The sequence below is a fragment of the Solanum lycopersicum genome, chromosome 9 (genome assembly GCF_036512215.1).
Source record: "Solanum lycopersicum chromosome 9, SLM_r2.1".
In the NCBI taxonomy this organism is placed as follows: Eukaryota; Viridiplantae; Streptophyta; class Magnoliopsida; order Solanales; family Solanaceae; genus Solanum; species Solanum lycopersicum.
In genome coordinates, this window is record NC_090808.1 from 46,354,195 (window position 1) to 46,373,028 (window position 18,834).

The window sequence follows — 18,834 nt, forward strand, 5'->3', positions numbered from 1 at the left end:
TTTTGAAAGATTGTGACTTGTGCAAAGAGTTGTGACCTTTCGGATAAGACACGATAAACATTCAGTTAATCTACCCTTTGTAGTCTATAAATAGAGGGATTTCCTCTAATTTTATAATAACGAAAATACATGTCCTTTTCTCTTGTGGAGTGGCTCACTAACACCATTGTTTTTCTATCAACACACTGGTGAATAGAATCGTCCTGTCCTGAGAAGATATATTCCTTTAAACTTCAGGTACTAGAATGGAAAAATTTCCTTAAGGGGACAATGTCCAAAAAGTGGGCTCGAATTTTTCCTTTATGTTTCATTTATTATTACAGATCCTGTTATGCTTTTTACAATAATAAATTTATGCTTAAATTATTACTTTTTGTTTTTGAGTACATGTTTTAAATATATTTGATTATGTTTATTCTTTTGATCATTGTTTTGAAGTAAGAATATTTTAATCAAGAGTTTGATGTAATTATTAGACTATTCGTGTCATTTATATCAAAATTCTTAAAGTTGAAAAATAAATGAGTTTCATTTTTATAGAGTTTTATTGGCTAAAAGATCCATTGGATGTATAAGAAGGGAAATTGAGTGTTCAAAAGATATGGTGGTTCCACACTACCTTGGTGTTTTATTTATTCAATTTTCTATCTTATCGAGTCATTTAACCGATCAGTGAGATCCAAAAAATAAAGGAATGTAGTGGGACGGTAAGTATTGTACTCCACCTTAATCAATTGTTTGGGGTTTAAATGTTTTTGTTGGAGTCAATGAATTACTCCTCAAAGTAGAATGAATCTATATTAATCAAATGTTAAAGAAACAATTATTTTCTTATAAATTGTAGATTGAAATTCCTCCACATAATTAAGTTTTTGCTATATTGATCGAAACATAAACAACAAAATATTCCTTTTGGCTATCAAAGTAGCGTCATCGAGTGCATATGATTTTGAATAAGGGGCATGAAAAGACATCATTTAATATAAATTATTTGAGTGACGTACGTTATTTAATTGAACTTCAACGGATGCATTTTTCTATTTTAATTAACTTATCAAGTACACAACTAATTATATAAGATGCATCATATTTAAATTCTACATGTAGAGGCATTGAACAAGAGAAAAATTCTCACAATTGATGAATAAATTTTTTTTACATATTTTTTAAAATATACATATATAGACAATGAAGCAATTACATATCTTTTTAAAAAACTTTGGTGATGAAAAACTACATTTAAAATGTAGAATTAATAACAATATTCATAAAAACATTGAATCAAATATTTTTCGTTTTAAGATTACAAAAAACTATTCAGTATTTTTATGATAAAATATTCTTAAAAATTAATGTAAGTTGTACCTTCTCGAAAACATATATATTATTACATGTTCAACGGTATATTATTGATGTAGTTAACCACCACACGAAGCGCAGGCAATTTACCTACTATATATATTTAAGAGAACCCTATGTCGCCTACGTTGTGCAACTACAAACCAACATTCTCTTTAAATTTATTTTAGTTTCAAAAATAGCCTTCCTTTTTCATGAAAGTTATGACTTTTATGAAAATTTATAAATTTTTTCCATGAAAAGTTGTGACTATATGAGGAGTTGAAACTTTTATGAAATGTTGTGACCTTTCTGGAGGCTTGTAACTTTTTAAAAAGGTTGTGACTTTTCTGATAAGAAACAATAACCACATTTTTACACTACTCTTTGTTGTCTATAAATAGAGGACCTTACTTTGCATTCCGTGGGCTCGACTTTTTTCATACTGTTTCATTCTATTGTTGCATATTCTAGTATATTTTTTACAATCATTAGTTTATGTTTATATTATTAGTTTTTGTTTTGAAGATATGCTTTAAACTTTGATGTTTATATTTATTAAAAGTTATTATTATAAGTATTTGTTAGTCAAACGAAATAACAAATGTTAATAGAATATTCAAGAATGTTTTCGCGTCTGAAATTATTGAAGGTACCTTAAAAAAGCCCTTACAATTCTCAAAATTCTACATCAACAACGTTATTCCTTCACAAACAAGGAAGTGATTTTGTGTTATTCAGAAAATCATCTGAGAGTTAATAACTATGCATGTGCATATTTTTTTGTTTTTATGTGGATATTATGAGTACTTTAATGATTGAAAGTTTATTGAAGTGTTAGTCAATGTGTGGAGGTATCTTATTTCAAAATGTAGGAATTTTTATGGTTAGAATGATTTGTTATCATCATTGGATATATCATAGTTTACTCCCTTTATTGTATGTTTTTTCTCGCTCTTTTTTTGTCTCCTTACAAATGAATTGATAATTTTTTTTTGACATGTATATAATGCCACTATGAAAAAGATCTCCGTCCTTTTAATGCCTATTTTCTTTTCTCATTCAATCTTTTAAATATTTTTGACATAAGATGTGACTATTTTAGTCAATCTTGATTTGAAAAATATTAAACAAAACCTACAAACAAAAGTAATATTTTAAGCTAAAGAAGATAAGTGTATTAACATAGATTCGTTGTCCTTCATTCCTCAAGTCATTGTTGATCGTTCAAATTATCTAAGTTAGACTCATTTTTTATTTTAAATGTTTGAAAATGTTTCTTATACATGAGTACAGAATAAAACATTTTAACATCTGTATACTTTCATAATGAAACAATCATACATAAATATTCCTAAAAAGTCATAAAGTTACATTGATGAAGAATTCAGAATGGTCTTCTGCGGTTTAATGAAGAATGAATTTCTATAAGGGTTAACCATATTATATTGTTGTTGTTTCAAATATATTTTTCTCCTTCTATAATTTTGTTTAGAATAACAAAGTAATAATAACGAAAAGTGAGAAACATTTGACCTCAAACAAGTAGATTGTCTCTAAAAATATTTTTTCTGTTCTTGCAGTGTATACTCTTTAACGGACATAACTTATTTATAACTATATTGATTATCAAAAACTTTCACAAAAGTTTTTTTACACAAGGATTTTTGATAACCATAAAACTATTATATTCTATATTTCATGTATAAAAAAAATTAATGGCTACATAAAAACAGGACTTAATTTTAACAAGAAAATTATATCATCAAACATATAATATGATAAATCATGTAAAAGATAAAAATAATTAAATATCAAGATATTTTTAATCATTAATTGTATATTAATAATTTTTGAGATATGAGATAACGTCAAATCATGTAATTTGTCTATAAATTTTCTAAAACCCTACAACAATTACTTTTTTTCTTATAATAGTCGATCATTGGTAAAATTGTTCACAAGGTTAGAAAGATTTCTTATGTCCGCAGGTAGACTACCTAGTTGAAGAATAAAGAAAAAAATTACAAAGAATCTGATTAATAAATTTAAACAAAGACAAATTGAGAAAAGAGAATAGTAAAAAATAAAAAAAGATAAAGCTTCACATTGTACCAATGAAGCCTTTTCATTTGTTATGGAATCTGGGCCCAAAACTTCTAACCCTTTTTAATGTAAAAAAAAAAGGTGAAAAGAACATGCACAGAGTGAGAATCAAACTCGGCCATTCCTTGCGGAACTTGAACCCCTTATTCATTATGCTATCCTTCTCTTTAATATTTAGGGGTTCATTTTGATTAATATACTCATAAAACAAGAAATTAACCTTACATATACAGTTTAATTTTTTGATGTAGGGGGTTCGAGTGAACCCCCTAGATTGCACATGTATCCGTCCCTCGGTGCGGGATATGGGAAGAGAAATAATTCACATGGATTCATCTCATAACTTTGTAAAACAGAGTAGACAAATCAGACCTCAAGAAATCCGTGTTGTTGTACAAGGAAATTGTTGGTGTTACCAGCTAAAGAAAAAACATAAAATAAAAGAAGAAAAAGAGAGACATAATATTAAGTTGAAAGATGAACGTTTAAATAGAAGGAACTCCTAACATTTTGTAGTACATAATTCACTAACTCAAAAAAAAACTAGGCACTAAGTCTACCAACAACTCAAAATGCCTAAAGACTAGGAAACTCAAAACTAAAAAACTAAAACTGAAATATTTATATTTAGAAAATAGGAAACAGATCATCAGCCATGCCATCATGCCAACTCAACATCCATTAATAACTCCAGGGTAGATTTCAACACTTCTCCTTGCATCAAGAGCCACAAATTCCATGTCCCTTTCCGAAGAACTCAAATTTGCTTTCCGGAAGATTTTTTGTAAAAATATCAGTCAGCTGCACTTTCATTCTGATATATACAAGATTCGCTAAACCATCTCTTGCACTTCTCTTAGAAAGTATAGCGTCACATTGAAATGCATGGTCTTTCGATGAAAAATTGGATTGTGAGAAATAGCAGTTGCAGCTTTGTTACCCACACATATGTTAGTGCCTTCATTCATTCCAACCCAAGATCGCATAAAATTTTCTTTATCCATACAACTTAATTGTCTGGGTGTTGTAGCAGCAATGAATTCTGCTGTTGCAATTGATTGAGCAACAATCTCTTGTTTTTTTGGAACAACAAGAAAGGTATTCAGCACCAAAAATAAAACCGTACCCTGAAGTACTTTTCATATCATAGTCCATTGTGCCTGTAACATATTTGAGTACTCTTTTTGAAGCTTGTAGATACAATTCACAAGGAGAATTCAAGAATCAGGATAGAACACTTAGATCATACAATATATGTGGTCTTGTTGCTGTAAGATACATCAAACATCCTATCAACTTCTGCATATCCAGCAGGTTCAAATACTACTACATTTCATCTTTGATAGATACTTAAAAGTGATCTAGTTTCTCGAACGGGTGGATGATCAACTCGTTCCTTAAAATTGTGCAATTCATTAGCTTTTCTTTCATGTTTTTCTCCATCCTAATCCGGTTTCTTTTGTTATAAAAATTCTACATATATTTATACCAAAAAATTTCCATTTTAAGATCGGAAAATTGTATAAGCTTTTGACTTCAAAGATATAGCCAATAAAATTCTAGGTTCTACCTTCTTGTCAAGTTTATCCTTTTTCAGCTAAGGTATGTGTGAAAAGCATAAGCCACCAAAAATATTGAGATTTTTTTGTAAAGGTTTGTAAGCATTCCATGCTTCAAAAGGTGTTTGACCAGTCACTGCCTTTGTAGGCAGCAAATCCAACAAAAATACAGTAGTATTAGCTGCCTCTGCCCATAACTCCTTGGGAAGCTCTTTCTCATGCAACATACACCTTGATATCTCCTTGAAGGTCGTAATCTTCCTTACGCTTACTCCATTTTGCTGAGGAGTATATGGAATAGTGAATTGATGCTCTATTTCAGCAACTTTACAAATGTTTTTGAACTGATCTAAAGTGGACTAACTCTCATTATCTGATCTGAGCACTTGTAGTTTGCAGCCGCTTTGATTTTTACCAAGGCTTTTCATTTCCAAAAAAAACATCAGCAACCTTTGATTTTAATCTTAAGAAGTATATCTAACATCCTTGTTATATCATCAATAGAAATCATGTAGTACCTGTTTCCTTTCAATGATAGAGTTTTTTGGGGACCTTCAAGATCTATATAAATCAGCTGCAATTTTCAGTCGCTCTCCAAGTTAATTTTGGGAATGAGGATCTCGTCTGCTTACCATGTTGACATGCCTCGCAACTTGGGAGTTTTTGTTGAAGTGAAGGTAAATCTTTTACTAACCCTTTTTTTTTCATATACAAAAGCGCCCTGTGGTGAAAGTGACCTAACAATTTGTGTCATGTTTCTCCAACACCGGACTTAGTTGGATTCCATTTGTTCTTCATCCATTAGATTTAAAGAAAAACTTTTTCCCTGCATTTTAATCTAAATGGTTCCTCACCACTTGGATAAATGATCAGACACACCTTATCTTCAAAAAGTAATTTGAACCCATTTTCAAGTAACCGTCCAACATTTAATAAATTTTTTTCAAGTTCAAAATTAAATAGAACTTCATAAACAAATTTTGTGCCAATATAATCTCAATAGCTACAGTCCACTTTCATTTTGTATGGAGGTATTCTCTATTTCCAATCCTGACTCTTGATGTTTTTGTTTTATCAATCCTTTTGAAAAGCTTTTCATCACTAGTCATGTGGTTTGTACAACCACTATCAATAAGACAACTGTCACTTGAAATACTAGATGCAAAACTTGATGCAACAAAAAAGTGTTCTTTCTCATTTTGATTTGCAACTTAAGCTTCTCCTTGTTCTTGTTGTTGTCATCCTTTCTCTTTGTAGATGATCTCATCATGCCCAAGTTTTTGATATTTTGGAATCTCATGTACGACTTTCTCCAGCATTTGAAGTGAGTATGATTCTTCCTTCACAATATTGACATGGGGGAATTTTTCTCCTCTGTTTCTGCCTGAATTGTAGCTGCTTCCATTACAAACGAAAACCAGACTATTTTCTGCATAATTCTTTTTCCCTTTGATTTTCTTGTTTTTTTCAAGGATAGTTTTGCCGATGGTCCTGAAGTGCACCTTCTACCGATCCTTTCTGTCTTATTAACCTTCTTTTCTCGTGTACCTGCAATGCATTTGGTAATCCTGCCAAAGTTATCCTTGACATATCCTTGGTATTTTCTATGGAAGGAATGGTTGGTTCAAACTTCTCAGGTAATGTAACAAGAAGTGTGTCAATAAGTCTGCTATCAGGAAGCTCATTTTCCAACATTCTTACCTTTATCACAATGCTAAGAAGTCTATCTAAGTATTCCTAAACATTTTCATAATCTTTCTTTCTTTATACCTCAAATTCTCTAATGATATTCATAGCTTTCATACTTTTGATTCGCTCATCTCTTTTGTATTGTTCATTTAAAAAATCCCAGATTGCTTTTGCTAATTCCGACGGCATGATTCCGGGAAAAGTTGTAGGTGATAGTGCAGCATATAAGCAAGATTTCATGTTGGATTTTCTTGTCTTCCTCTACTTGTTAAGCTTGACTTGAGTCATTGCTGGATTTCTTGGTAAAACAGATATTATGTAATCCTCCTCTACTAGTTCCAGAGATTAGTTCTCTCCATAAAACATTTGTGGAGAAATAGCAGAAGAAGCTGAAGAGTTTTTTGAATTCATGATTCTGATTTCTTTTCAAGGAAACAGGTAGGGACATTATTGATGGTCCCCTCAGACTACATTCAGAAGTCCCTTAATAAGAGGACTCCGATATAAATTTTTTGGTGTTAACAGCTAAAGAATAAACATACGACAGAAAAAGAAAAAGAGAGATATTACAATAAGTTGAAAGAAGAAATGTTTAAATAGAAGGAACGCCTAACAATATGAAGTAAATAACGTAGTAACTACAAAAACAGAATCTTCCTAATAAGTAGGCACTAAGGCTACCAATAACTCTACATGCCTAAAGACTAGGAAACTCAAAGATGAAAAACTAAAACAGGAATGCATATCCTCTAAAAACAAAAAATATAGCAACAACCATGTCATCATGTCAACTCAACATCAATTAACAACTCATGAGGCTGATTGTAACAGAAATAAAGTCAGTAAACTCTTTTATCTTTATCTTGGTTATACTTTTTTAAATTTAATGTGATAAACATTTTTTAATGATTTCTATTGTCGTCACAAGGATTCATTCTTTATTTTTAACTTATTTTGGTAAGTAAATTATCTATTTTTTTGCCAGCCATTGTGTACTTGAAATAAGCATTTACTTTAGTCTAAAACCACTCGAATGCAATTATCAAAAACAAATAGTCTCTCATTTAACAATTATCTATATTTTGTTTGATGATACATATTTCATATTAAGTTCAAAGCAGGTAACGTGCTCATTGTCCTTCAATTTGTGTAACAAATTTTGCTCTCTTAATTTTTGTAGTTAACATGGTCTTATGGTATTTTTTTCGTTTTATTAAAATTCAGGGTTCCAAAAATGTGAAAGTAGTGGTGGTAGAAGGAAAGCAATAAAGGGTGTGAACTTGACCACCAATAAATTTAAGGGTGGTTGCAACAGACGGCAAGTTTCATATGAGTGGAGATTTTTAGCTATTGTCCACGGAGCTTAGATGATTCTCTTGGAAGCAACATCCATTAAAATTTATAGTATCAAAATTTTCAGTTGAGAAACTTGTATTTTTTTCTGAATATAAATAGGAGTAATATAAAAGAATTTGGTTTGAATTTGTAGGTTCATTACTCGATTCTGCAATTTCACGTGTTTTGCTTTATTGCAACTAACTGAAAGAAAATCTTACAAGAAGTTATTTTGTTTACTTATAGTATTGTAGAAGTGTCAAGAAGTTGGATTGCAAATGCTTCAAATGTATTCTAAACATCAACGGTTCACGAAATCTCGAGACTTTGGTGCTTCAGAATTGCTCAAGTTTGAAGAAGATCTATCCATCAACTAGAAAATTGTATAGACTAAATGATCTGTCTTTGTATTGTTACAAAAAGATTATGGGTCTTCTCTATAGCACATGCCAGATAAAATCCCTTGAATACTTTGACATTAGTCATTATTCATCTTTACAAACAATACTAGCTGACATTGGAGATATGCAGAGTCTAAGGCATCTTCTTGCATGTGATACCAGTATAAAACAATTGTCTGTTGAAATGTCAAGAAGACCAAATTTAGAATCCTTTCGATGAACGTTCCACAAGATTATATATAGAGAAATATTGGGAGTTTATATAACTTAATTTCTCTAGATTTGAGCGGCAACAATTTTCTCTATCTACCATTTGGTTTTTTGAAGTTACTATTTTTGATTTCCTTGTGTTCGAATGATTTTAAGAATCTTCAAACACTGTTGTCAATATTGAATTTGGAGTACCTTGAAATTCTTGAACTTAGAAACTGCCAAAAATTGGTCATTACAACGTTGACAACCTTCCTTCAATTTAGAAGATCGACATGATTAATTGTACTTCTCTGCAGATTCCATTTGATGAAGACTTCTTTAGTGCCCCTACTCTATTGATTCCATTTAGGAAATATATGAGTATGAGGTTAGTCCTCTCTCTCTATCTCGCTCGTATCACATTATTAATTCTTTAGTTGTAACATCTCACAATTTTAGAAATCGTCAGGAAGAAGCTTAGAACTGGAAATAGGCATTTTTAAAAATTAAATGGATATTTACTTGAGTTAGAAAAAATGAGTTTTTGGTCAACTTCAACAGGTCATAAATCCTATCTCAGGATGAGTTGGGTGTATTTCAAGATATGGTTTGTATGAGTAAGTTATACCCTTTGTAAGTTGGTCTGTTCGGTTAAAGAATTGGCCAATCTGGATTTTAGAAGGGTAGGTTGATCTTTTCCTAATATCATGAGGCTTTTCCTATCACAAATCATAATCCTTGAATTCATAGTTCAAATGAAGGATAACGAAGGGTAAATCTAAAGTATTGTCAAGAGTCATGTCAAGAAAAGTTTATCCAAGATTTCAAAGTTCTTTTACAAATGTTTTAACTTTGTTTTAACACTTAAAGTTCACAATGAGTTAAGCAAAGAGTTCAGATTTGAAGTTCATTTCTTCAAAAGTATATGGGGACTAAATATTACGAAGGATTAAAAATGTTCACATTTAAATAAGAATGGAAACTGAGATTTCCAAAGATTCTTTGGGCTACTTTTCAAAGAAGAGTAATCGCCTTCTAATGAAGAAAGAGAGGACACATTGATTTCCAACGTAGGCTTTGGCCTAATTTTTTGAGAAATAATCTCAAATTGTAGAAGGAAGTATGTTTCTAAACATAAGAGCTAATATTAGATATTTTTTGGAGTAGTATTGAACACCGATATGAGGAAGAGTTCAGACAACTCACAGCCCCCATAAATCATCTAGCCACCATGAATAGAAAAGGGTCAATACTTTTAAGATGATTTCTTTAGTGCTTTATAGCATACACGAGTGAATCTACTTAGTAGTTTAGGTTCTATTCTAATGGATAGGTATAAAAATTCCCTGCAAGCATGAGGCAAAATGATGTATCATCACAAAAGCTCTTATGTGATGGTTCTCGATTAGAGAAACTGCTACATAATTTAATTTTATTTTATATACACACATACATCTCAGAGTTATATTGTATCTTTGAATACATATAGAGTCAATATCATGTTTTAACTAACTTTTCTTGATATTGCACTTGTTTTAAATTCCTCTATAATGAGTTCAGTCTTGTAGAGTTGATTTGAACCAAGTAAGTTGTTCAAATATCCGTTCAAGCCTATATTTTTATGTTAGCATTCCAACTAGCATACTCGCACATACAATGTATTGATTTCAGTTTTAATGCATCGTATAATGATCTAGATACAGGTAGCTAGGATTGACATCCAATGAGTGGTTAAGAGTTAGTTGGTGAGCCTTCTTGTATTCCAGAAGATCCATTTCATTGCTTTCAGTATTAGTTTTACATTCATTAGGATGTCGTGGGGCTTGTACCAAAATCCATCTCAGTTATTTTTAGAGGCTTCATAGAAAGATAATATTAGTTGTTTAGTCTTATTAATTTCAGTTGTATAGTTTAAGACTTGAGTTACCATTTTTTCTAAGATATTATATTTTTAAGTTATTACATGAACTTATCTTTGTTGAGTTTAAGTCTTCAGCTTAGTAAGTAAGTCAGAACAAGGGTTTGCTTGTGGCCAACAATGGTTCTCGAGTGCCAGTCCCGCCCAAGGTGTAGACTCGGAGTGTGACACTAATTATGTCTTTGTCTAATGAAGCAGGGTTATGAATACATCTCTAAAACAATGAAGTTACATCAATATGCCCATGTAACAAAATTATAAGTTCTTAGGAATGGTTCTCTGGTTTGTTTGTGACTTTAAAGTTTTATCCCATTATGGACTCATCGTTGTTATCATATCGAACAACACGCCTTTATTTTTTGAGTGGACTAGGTATATATGATAATTTCCCACTTTGGACGCTTCATTGTAGGTTGTTTGAATTTGAATTGTGTCTGTTTTGAAACAATCGACAAATTTATTTCACTAACTCGTAATTGGAATTACAAAGAAATATAAGAACAAAAATGGAAATTGAAGAACACAAGTAGAAGAAAGCGATGAGAAGCAGAAATCATAGAAAGGGGATGAGAGGACTAAACATGTTTCTCAAAAATTTGCCTAATCTCAAAATCACATATCACTATCCTTTTGATGGAACCGTTTCTTTACTATTACTTAGCCCAGATTCCATATTAACCTGATCGTATTGCTCGTTCTCAGCCCAATAACTCTTGTCAGATCAATAACGACTTATATGACATTAATATCTATATTGGGATGGACTTGATTCATAACCAAAATGGTGTTGCAGCTATTGCAGCTAGTTTGGAGTAAAACAGTGTTTTTTCAATCAACATACTTAGGACATGACTCAATGCACAACCAACATGGTGACAAAGGAACACACTTTCTACTTGAATCTGAAGCACATTGTTGACACATAATTTACTACAAGAAGAGGGTTTGAATCCAAATCACTCACCGCTACAGAGAAGGAAACCAAGTAGCTGATTTTCTTTTTGCCTTTTTCATTTTAAGGACACAGGTAGACACTAATACTAGTGTGCCTACTATACTCAAACATAGAGGAACAACAACCTATAGATCATAGAGTCAATATGAGTTGGTACATAAGAGAAATTGAGGAGACACAGGATTATCTGAAGTATGTCAATGCGGCTACAAGTGTGTTACTTCCGATCCGATCTTTCCATCACCACCTATAACTAGAGGTTGTCATTTGAGGTGTAGCCAAGAAAGAAATTAAGCAAACAAGTACACATTGGTACTCAGGACAAAAACTCAATCTAGATCTCAAGTAAATATATTGTTTGATGTTTAATTTTTTAGCCTTTTCGTGGTTTAGCCCTAAGCCCAACAACTTGGCTCGTCTGGGCTATCCGTGTTCACAACATATAATTCCATCCACATATGGATACAACATATATATACTACTCCCACACTTTAATAATCAGGAAGGAATGACATTGTAACATAATAAAAAGAACAAAAACAATTATTAAAGAAAATCAAACAAATAAAAAGTCTCAAATAAGTGTATTAATATGAAATATGATTGCAGCAACACATATCACACAGCCTTGACATTTTAGACGTCACAAAAAAGGAAACACATCATCCTTCAAAACCATCATTTGTCTTTGTTTTGAAATCTTCAAAACAAACAAACAAAATGAAATTAAACAATCACAAATCAGAGCAACCCAATGCTTCTTTGATTCTTAAAATTGTGGCGCTCAAAACACCATGAACAGAACCCGCTACCTCCATTTTATGCTGCCTGGAGGTTGGATTATTATTACCACAAATCATTATTTGAAATGTCACTGTCAAAATTGAACCATTTTGTGCACTTGCAGTGTTGTCCCTATTCGAGGAGAGACGACCATCGGGACTTATGATGATACCAGAGGGCAAAATGGGAACTTTCATTGCATCACCTCCATTGACAATTGAATTGATTGCTCGTAAATCTATGGGTGCATAGACTAAAAATGCTCCCATTTCATCAATACTCGTCTCTTCAAGCACTAACATTTCCTTATGCATATTATAAGGCTTTTTATGCATTACAATAATTAAGAAATATTAGGGTAAATACTATAAAAGAATAAGTGACGATAACTTATGTTGTTAAACAATAAAAAATTCATACCTAATCCTATTTAATAATGAATTATAAAAGGATTATAAGCAATCTTGTTAGCTATAGGTCTATAGGTCATTTAACAAAAGATTTACGAGGAATTTCATAGCTACGTCTTGTTCTTATTCATAGTGAAATATATTTAGCATTATCAGTTTACCTAAAAGATAGTTAAAGATAATTATTGGATCACCCAAAAAGCCAAGTGAAATTATAAATATAGAAATGAGACAAACAACAACTTTCTATAAATGGCTAAGCTATGATCAGTGTATATAAATTAAACATGAGAAAATTAGTTTTTGTTGTGTGTGTGTTGTAATTGTTAATTGACTACGAGTCAAAACTAAAATTGGATCGTAGAAAATTCCTTTTGATTAAATAATGAAAGAACAAAAAGTCAAAAGGAAAAAAAAGATACAAGTTTGGAAATTTTGGTATTTTTGCAGGAGAAAAAAGATAAATCCAGTCATACGTAATATTATTTGATTCTTGAAAAATGTCATTATTACATGCTAATTTAGGCAGAAATAGCTAATTATAAATAAATAAATATGACAAATACCTGAATAATCGTAATGTTGTTTCCCGGAAAAGTTCCTGTTAGTACTCGATCTAACTCAATCACATTATTTCCACCGGTCAAAATATCCCACTAAAAAAATCAAATGATAAACAATATCATAATTTAATTAACAAAAAAATATTTTGTGGGATGAGTATTATTTAAGATCACGTATTTAAAAAAATATATGTACAATCAATGCCAAGACTAGCAAAACATGTAGATAATATAATATGTAGGGGCTTGAAAAAATAAAATCGACCGATAAATCGAATCGAAAAAGTGTTATTGGTTTATTGCGATTAGATTACTAGTTTGGTATATATTTTTTTAAATATTGGGTTATTAGGTAAACTATTTTAATCCTAATACACTACTTATTATGTTTGCCCTTTAGCCTTCCCTTCACACTTCATAGTGACTTTGAGTTCATAATTTCACATTATCTAAATGTCTAAACCTAAATTAAGAATCTTAGTGCTCTTACTCTGTGTGTAAAAATTGTATAATTTTTGTAAGTTAGTTATTATTGTTTTATATTTTATCTGTATTTGTACACTTACATTATTATTTTATCGCATCAAATTATTGGAGAAAATCATATATTTTAAAATCATTCTTATTAGTTAAACTGAAAATTGAACTTTTAAGGACCAAATTCAATTAAATATATCTTATTGGTTTGATTTTTGTTTAGCATATTTAAAAACCAATAAACATAACCTATAATATATCAAACAAACCGAGGTGACATATGCACACTCTGGTAACCAGGGAACATAATATTAACAAATCAATCATATTCCAGACTTTAACTAATTGTTTTAAGAAATTCTTAGCACTGAACTCTTTATATTTTAATATTAACATTATAATATTTATTGAAATAATTGAGAGTTTTACATAAAAATCTATACATGAATTGAAAAGTAAATTTCTATATGGGTATTTTTAGGGGTCATTTGGTTAACAAGATATACAAGGATTGAAAATGTAAAATTACTTCTTTTCGTAGATGTTTGGGTCATTGCATAAAAAGTTGAATATCAATGCAAAGATATATACGATCATTCCTTTTTATGACAATCATTTCCTATAATAATATTTCACCTATTAGATACTTTACCAACAATATATTATTTGTAATCGCACAATGTGGATCCTGTAGAGGGTAGAATATACACAAATCCTACCCTTATATCTTGAACGAGAGAGACTTTTTTCGAAATACCCTCAGCCAATTCAATGTATAATCAAAGTTTTATTCGGAAACAACATAAATTTTATGTTATATTATTATGTTCTCTATAGTAACATTTCTTTATAAAAACAACAAAAAAATTCTAAACAATTTACATTATTATAAAGAGGTTCGACACATACCTGATTTCTTGTCTTGTCATCATTGAAGAAGCTGAAGACATCTTGGAATGAAAGAGGAAGCCATACAGAAGTAGTTGCAATGGCAATAAAGCCTTTTGGTTGGATAGTTTCTTCATTTTTTCTTATTGAAATCCTATCTCCACGGTTTAACTGTGGTGAGATTGAAAAATCTCCATGGTTGTCTGTCATGCATAGAATTTCAAAAAAACTCTTAACCATCCTTTAAGATACTAGTATGGTCTTTTTTAGCCCTTCTTTGTCATGAAACACTGAAAGTAAAATGAAATTTAAATATTACAATAACATATATATCTAGTATAATTCCACAAGTGATGTCTGCAAAGGGTGGTCATATCCAAGTTCAGTTATGAAAAACAAATACATAAGGATATAAAGGATACAACATGTAATACTAAAGTAGAAATAAAATATTAGGAAAGTAATTATAACAATATTAATAAAGAAACAAGATAAGTGTGTCTTTTTTGTTTTTTGGAAAATATTTTTGTAGGAAATCTATTTTTATTGTTATATTTTGTTTTAAAATTACTAAATATATTTTCTAAAAAAAATTAACTTCTATTAAGATTGATAAAAAATATTAACATATTGGATAGTATATTGATAATATTTCTACATGTTAAAGATAATAATAATATTTGAGTGTCGTTAAAGCATTGATATAATACTCAAAGTTGAAATGATTGTAAAGAAAAATGACTTTACACGGAAAATGCGAGAAATGGTCATTTTTCCTGCTCCTTTGATTGGAATTTATTTTCTCTATAAATTATTTCTTGGCCAATCAATAAACATAAACAAAATAAATAATTTTTTAATGGTTTAAATCATACCAAACACACCCCTTAAGGAAATACCAAAAGTTTGAAAAGGAGATGTTTCAAATTAAAAATTAAGAAAATTGTCAATAAAAATGACTTTCGAAATTAAAAGAGTGATCATGTTCCGAGCCCATTAAAACAAAAAAAATTCACTAGTCGAACGTGATTAAAATACATATTATATATATACCTCAAAGATTAAAAAAAATAAAAGGTCATATTTCAAACATATAAACAAAGAAAAGAGATGGATCTGGAACCCCTTCAAGATTTTAAAGTTTTTAAGTAAAGTTGCCTTGAATTGATGAAAAAATTACAATTGATTCTTTTCTCACCTTATAAATTAAAATTCAAAAAAGTAGTCAATAAATAAAGGGAATATAAAATCAAACCTCCTTTGGAATCATGCCTGTTAGGGTATGTTGAACCCATTTGAAAATTAAATCTCTCACACATCCTTTGAAGTGTAACAATCCATCTTTTAGCTCCGTATGCTTCACAATCACACAACAAATCTCTAAAGATATGATTAACCTGATATTTTTCATATACTTGAACATGTTCCACCCAAGTAACCTGCAAGAGCAAAAATAATCAAGAAACAAGAATACAAATAATTAACTTAGTTGGAAACAATAAGGAAAACGTGTTTGAAATTTGTGTTTTTTAGCAATGGATGTCATAAGGCAAGAATTGTAAAGGACCATATGAGGAGAAAGAATAATCCTCGCTCTTTTGATTCAAACATCTGCGACATGAACAACAGTGTATAGGCCGGAGATCAACATAAAAATGAAGAATAACAACTCTAATAGCATGTTAAAAGGATAGTTATTGAATCTAACTCAATCCTAAAAAAAACTTATCAGGTTGTGGGGGATTTTCCAAGGTTATACACAAACAAAAAATTTATTTTCTAAAACAATATGTGGACATTTAAATAGCCCCCCATGCAAGTCCGAAAGATGATCAATCGGAGAATAAATTAACAACATCACATGACGACCAAAATTAGGTAAATCGAGAATAAAGATATTTTGACTCTTATATAATAGTAGAAACAATAGACATCATGAAATAGACATAAATACGAGTAAATTTGTACCTATTTAAATGACCATTTGAAAAATAAGCTACATATATATAGTGATATGTATGTTACCCGTTAGACTTGTAGAGTAAGACTCCAATACTCAAACAACTGTGAACTATAGCTAGAAACAAAGACTCTCTATGGATCCAATGGCTGCTTACTTATTTCATAAAGAATAGGAAGGTTGAAACTGTCACTTTACCTACTACTACTTTATTAATAGTGCAAAAGACTTTGAGTACAAGAGATATGATAATCCCAAGGCAAAATGGGCAGGGTGAGTTGATGATCGACTTTGCAAAGGCACAAAAAAGTGGGAAGTTTTCTACCAAGAAGCTGAATAACTATATCATGCCTACTTTTACAAGAGTAGAATGGAATAGTATTACTTTGCAACGAGGAGTACATCCAAGATTCAAATTCATTTTGAGGCTAGTTGTGCAGAAAATATTAGCAATTGTTGAAAGACATGAAAAGTTTGGTTTTCAGGTGTCATCTTAATTTGTATTCTCTAGTAACAGAAAGGAAACCTTTGAACCTATTTGTTTTGATTGCCAAGTGACAAAGACATTATGAGAAAGAATGTGCATCTGGATAGAAATACCAAAAAAGTATTCACAACTGAATCAAGACTAGTGTTTTTGTGCGGATTGAATATATCATTTAGAGAAAAAGAACAAGATTAGCTTCAATCGAGTAAGACTATATGCTAATAAGGTCTTTATAGAGATTGTACTGCATATTCATCTAAGAGGACAACACAAGGAAAGATGGAAATATATTAGAAACACTATATGAGTATCCTCAAAGTAGCATTTCCTTTGTAACAGATTAGTTTCTTGATTTTTTTTATGTATGAGTAGGAAGTTAGATTGTTAGAAGAGAAGTTGTTATGGGTGTTTCTATGTAATTATTTGTTAGTACATGAAAATCCTTGTGATAAAAAAAATAAAATAAATTTCAAGAAAAAATGCATCATAAGACTACATACAATTGACCCCAGTAACATGGACCACATGTATAGAGGGAGCTTAATGCACATAACTTTCCTATTATATAAATATTGATATTGAGAGAGGATATGATTCTTAATTTACTTTGGCCATTGCCCATATCTTGAATTGCACAACCAGATGGAAACTTCCAAGAATAAGAAGGTACACCACTGTGAATGTCATTGAAATTATCATATGAAATATCCACCATGATCCATGTTGTTGAATCAAGTTGCTTACAACCACGTATGAAGAAAAATTCCCTAGCTTCAACTAGAGGAGATAAAATATGAAACTTTTCATACCTCTGAATTCAAGAAACAAAAAAATGACCATTTTATGAGTCAATTTTAATATTGATTTAACTTCTAGGGGAAAAAACTAAAAGATGGATTAACATTTTACCAATTGCATAGAGCCTCCCCATGTACCAGAATCAAGAACTTCAATAGTCTTAGCTTTTGTGACTATAGTAGGAAACAAGTTCATCCATTTGACCTACATATAAAAAATAATTATTTTTAAGCATATGATTAATTCTTAACAAATAAGTATGACAACTATGTCTAAAAATAAGTACTGATTGTCAATGTCCATAACTCCATATAAACTCATCTTAATCAATATTGTATGGGAGAAAGTTAAAAAGTGAAACGGTATCAACCTATTGAGAAATATAAAATTTTTTGAATTCATGACATTGAGTTAGAATTCAAAATATCATGACAGTATCTTAGATCTCTCACTTGCTCAAGTTCGAAATCCATGATATTGGCATGGTATGTTTCCACATGAGAAGTGGTAAGTATCCAACGAATTCTCATATAATGGCTACTTTTCAAAAATCAACTAGCGCGCCCAGTATTTTAAGCATATATATATATATATATATATATATATATATATATAACATGAAAATGTTCATGAAACTTACTGGATCAAGAAAATTATGGATCAACTCAACTGCAGTCATTGACACAATTCCACAATCCTTTGATGATTCAATTCGACCCGTTGATGTTTGGGGAGGTAGAACTTGATTTGAAAATTTTCTTCCATAAATCTCACGATGAATAAAACACCGCCTATAACTTGATGAATCTACCCAAAATGGATCATTCATCTTCCAAAGTTCAACCATTTCATTCATAGAAGCAACAACAGACTCAAATATAATTGTTTGTTGCCTGCTATCATGATTACATTCATCATGTTCTGTTGGTGATAGAGAGATCATTGAATGTGCATGAACATTATTACTATTATGAT

The 18,834-nt window shown here is 30.5% G+C and overlaps 1 protein-coding gene across 1 annotated transcript; it reads right to left on the bottom strand.

Moving 5' to 3' along the window:
• Positions 1–12,122: 12,122 nt before the first annotated feature.
• Positions 12,123–14,890, bottom strand: LOC101247365 (homeobox-leucine zipper protein ROC8-like). The gene is made up of 3 exons (XM_026033060.2): positions 14,636–14,890; positions 13,253–13,342; positions 12,123–12,599 (listed from the first exon to the last, which is right to left on the bottom strand). Exons 1-3 carry the CDS (start codon positions 14,852–14,854, stop codon positions 12,228–12,230), a joined length of 681 nt encoding a protein of 226 aa, XP_025888845.2. The 5' UTR covers positions 14,855–14,890; the 3' UTR covers positions 12,123–12,227.
• Between the last annotated feature and the right edge of the window lie 3,944 nt (positions 14,891–18,834).

Bases quoted from the DNA above. Each gene is read 5' to 3' on its own strand.
- LOC101247365 (XM_026033060.2), bottom strand. From the start codon at position 14,854: ATGGTTAAGAGTTTTTTTGAAATTCTATGCATGACAGACAACCATGGA. The intron at 13,343-14,635 runs GTATGTGTCGAA...TGATTTTTTTAG, and splicing joins ATGACAAGACAAGAAATCAG to TGGGATATTTTGACCGGTGG. The intron at 12,600-13,252 runs GTATTTGTCATA...ATGCATAAAAAG, and splicing joins ACAACATTACGATTATTCAG to CCTTATAATATGCATAAGGA.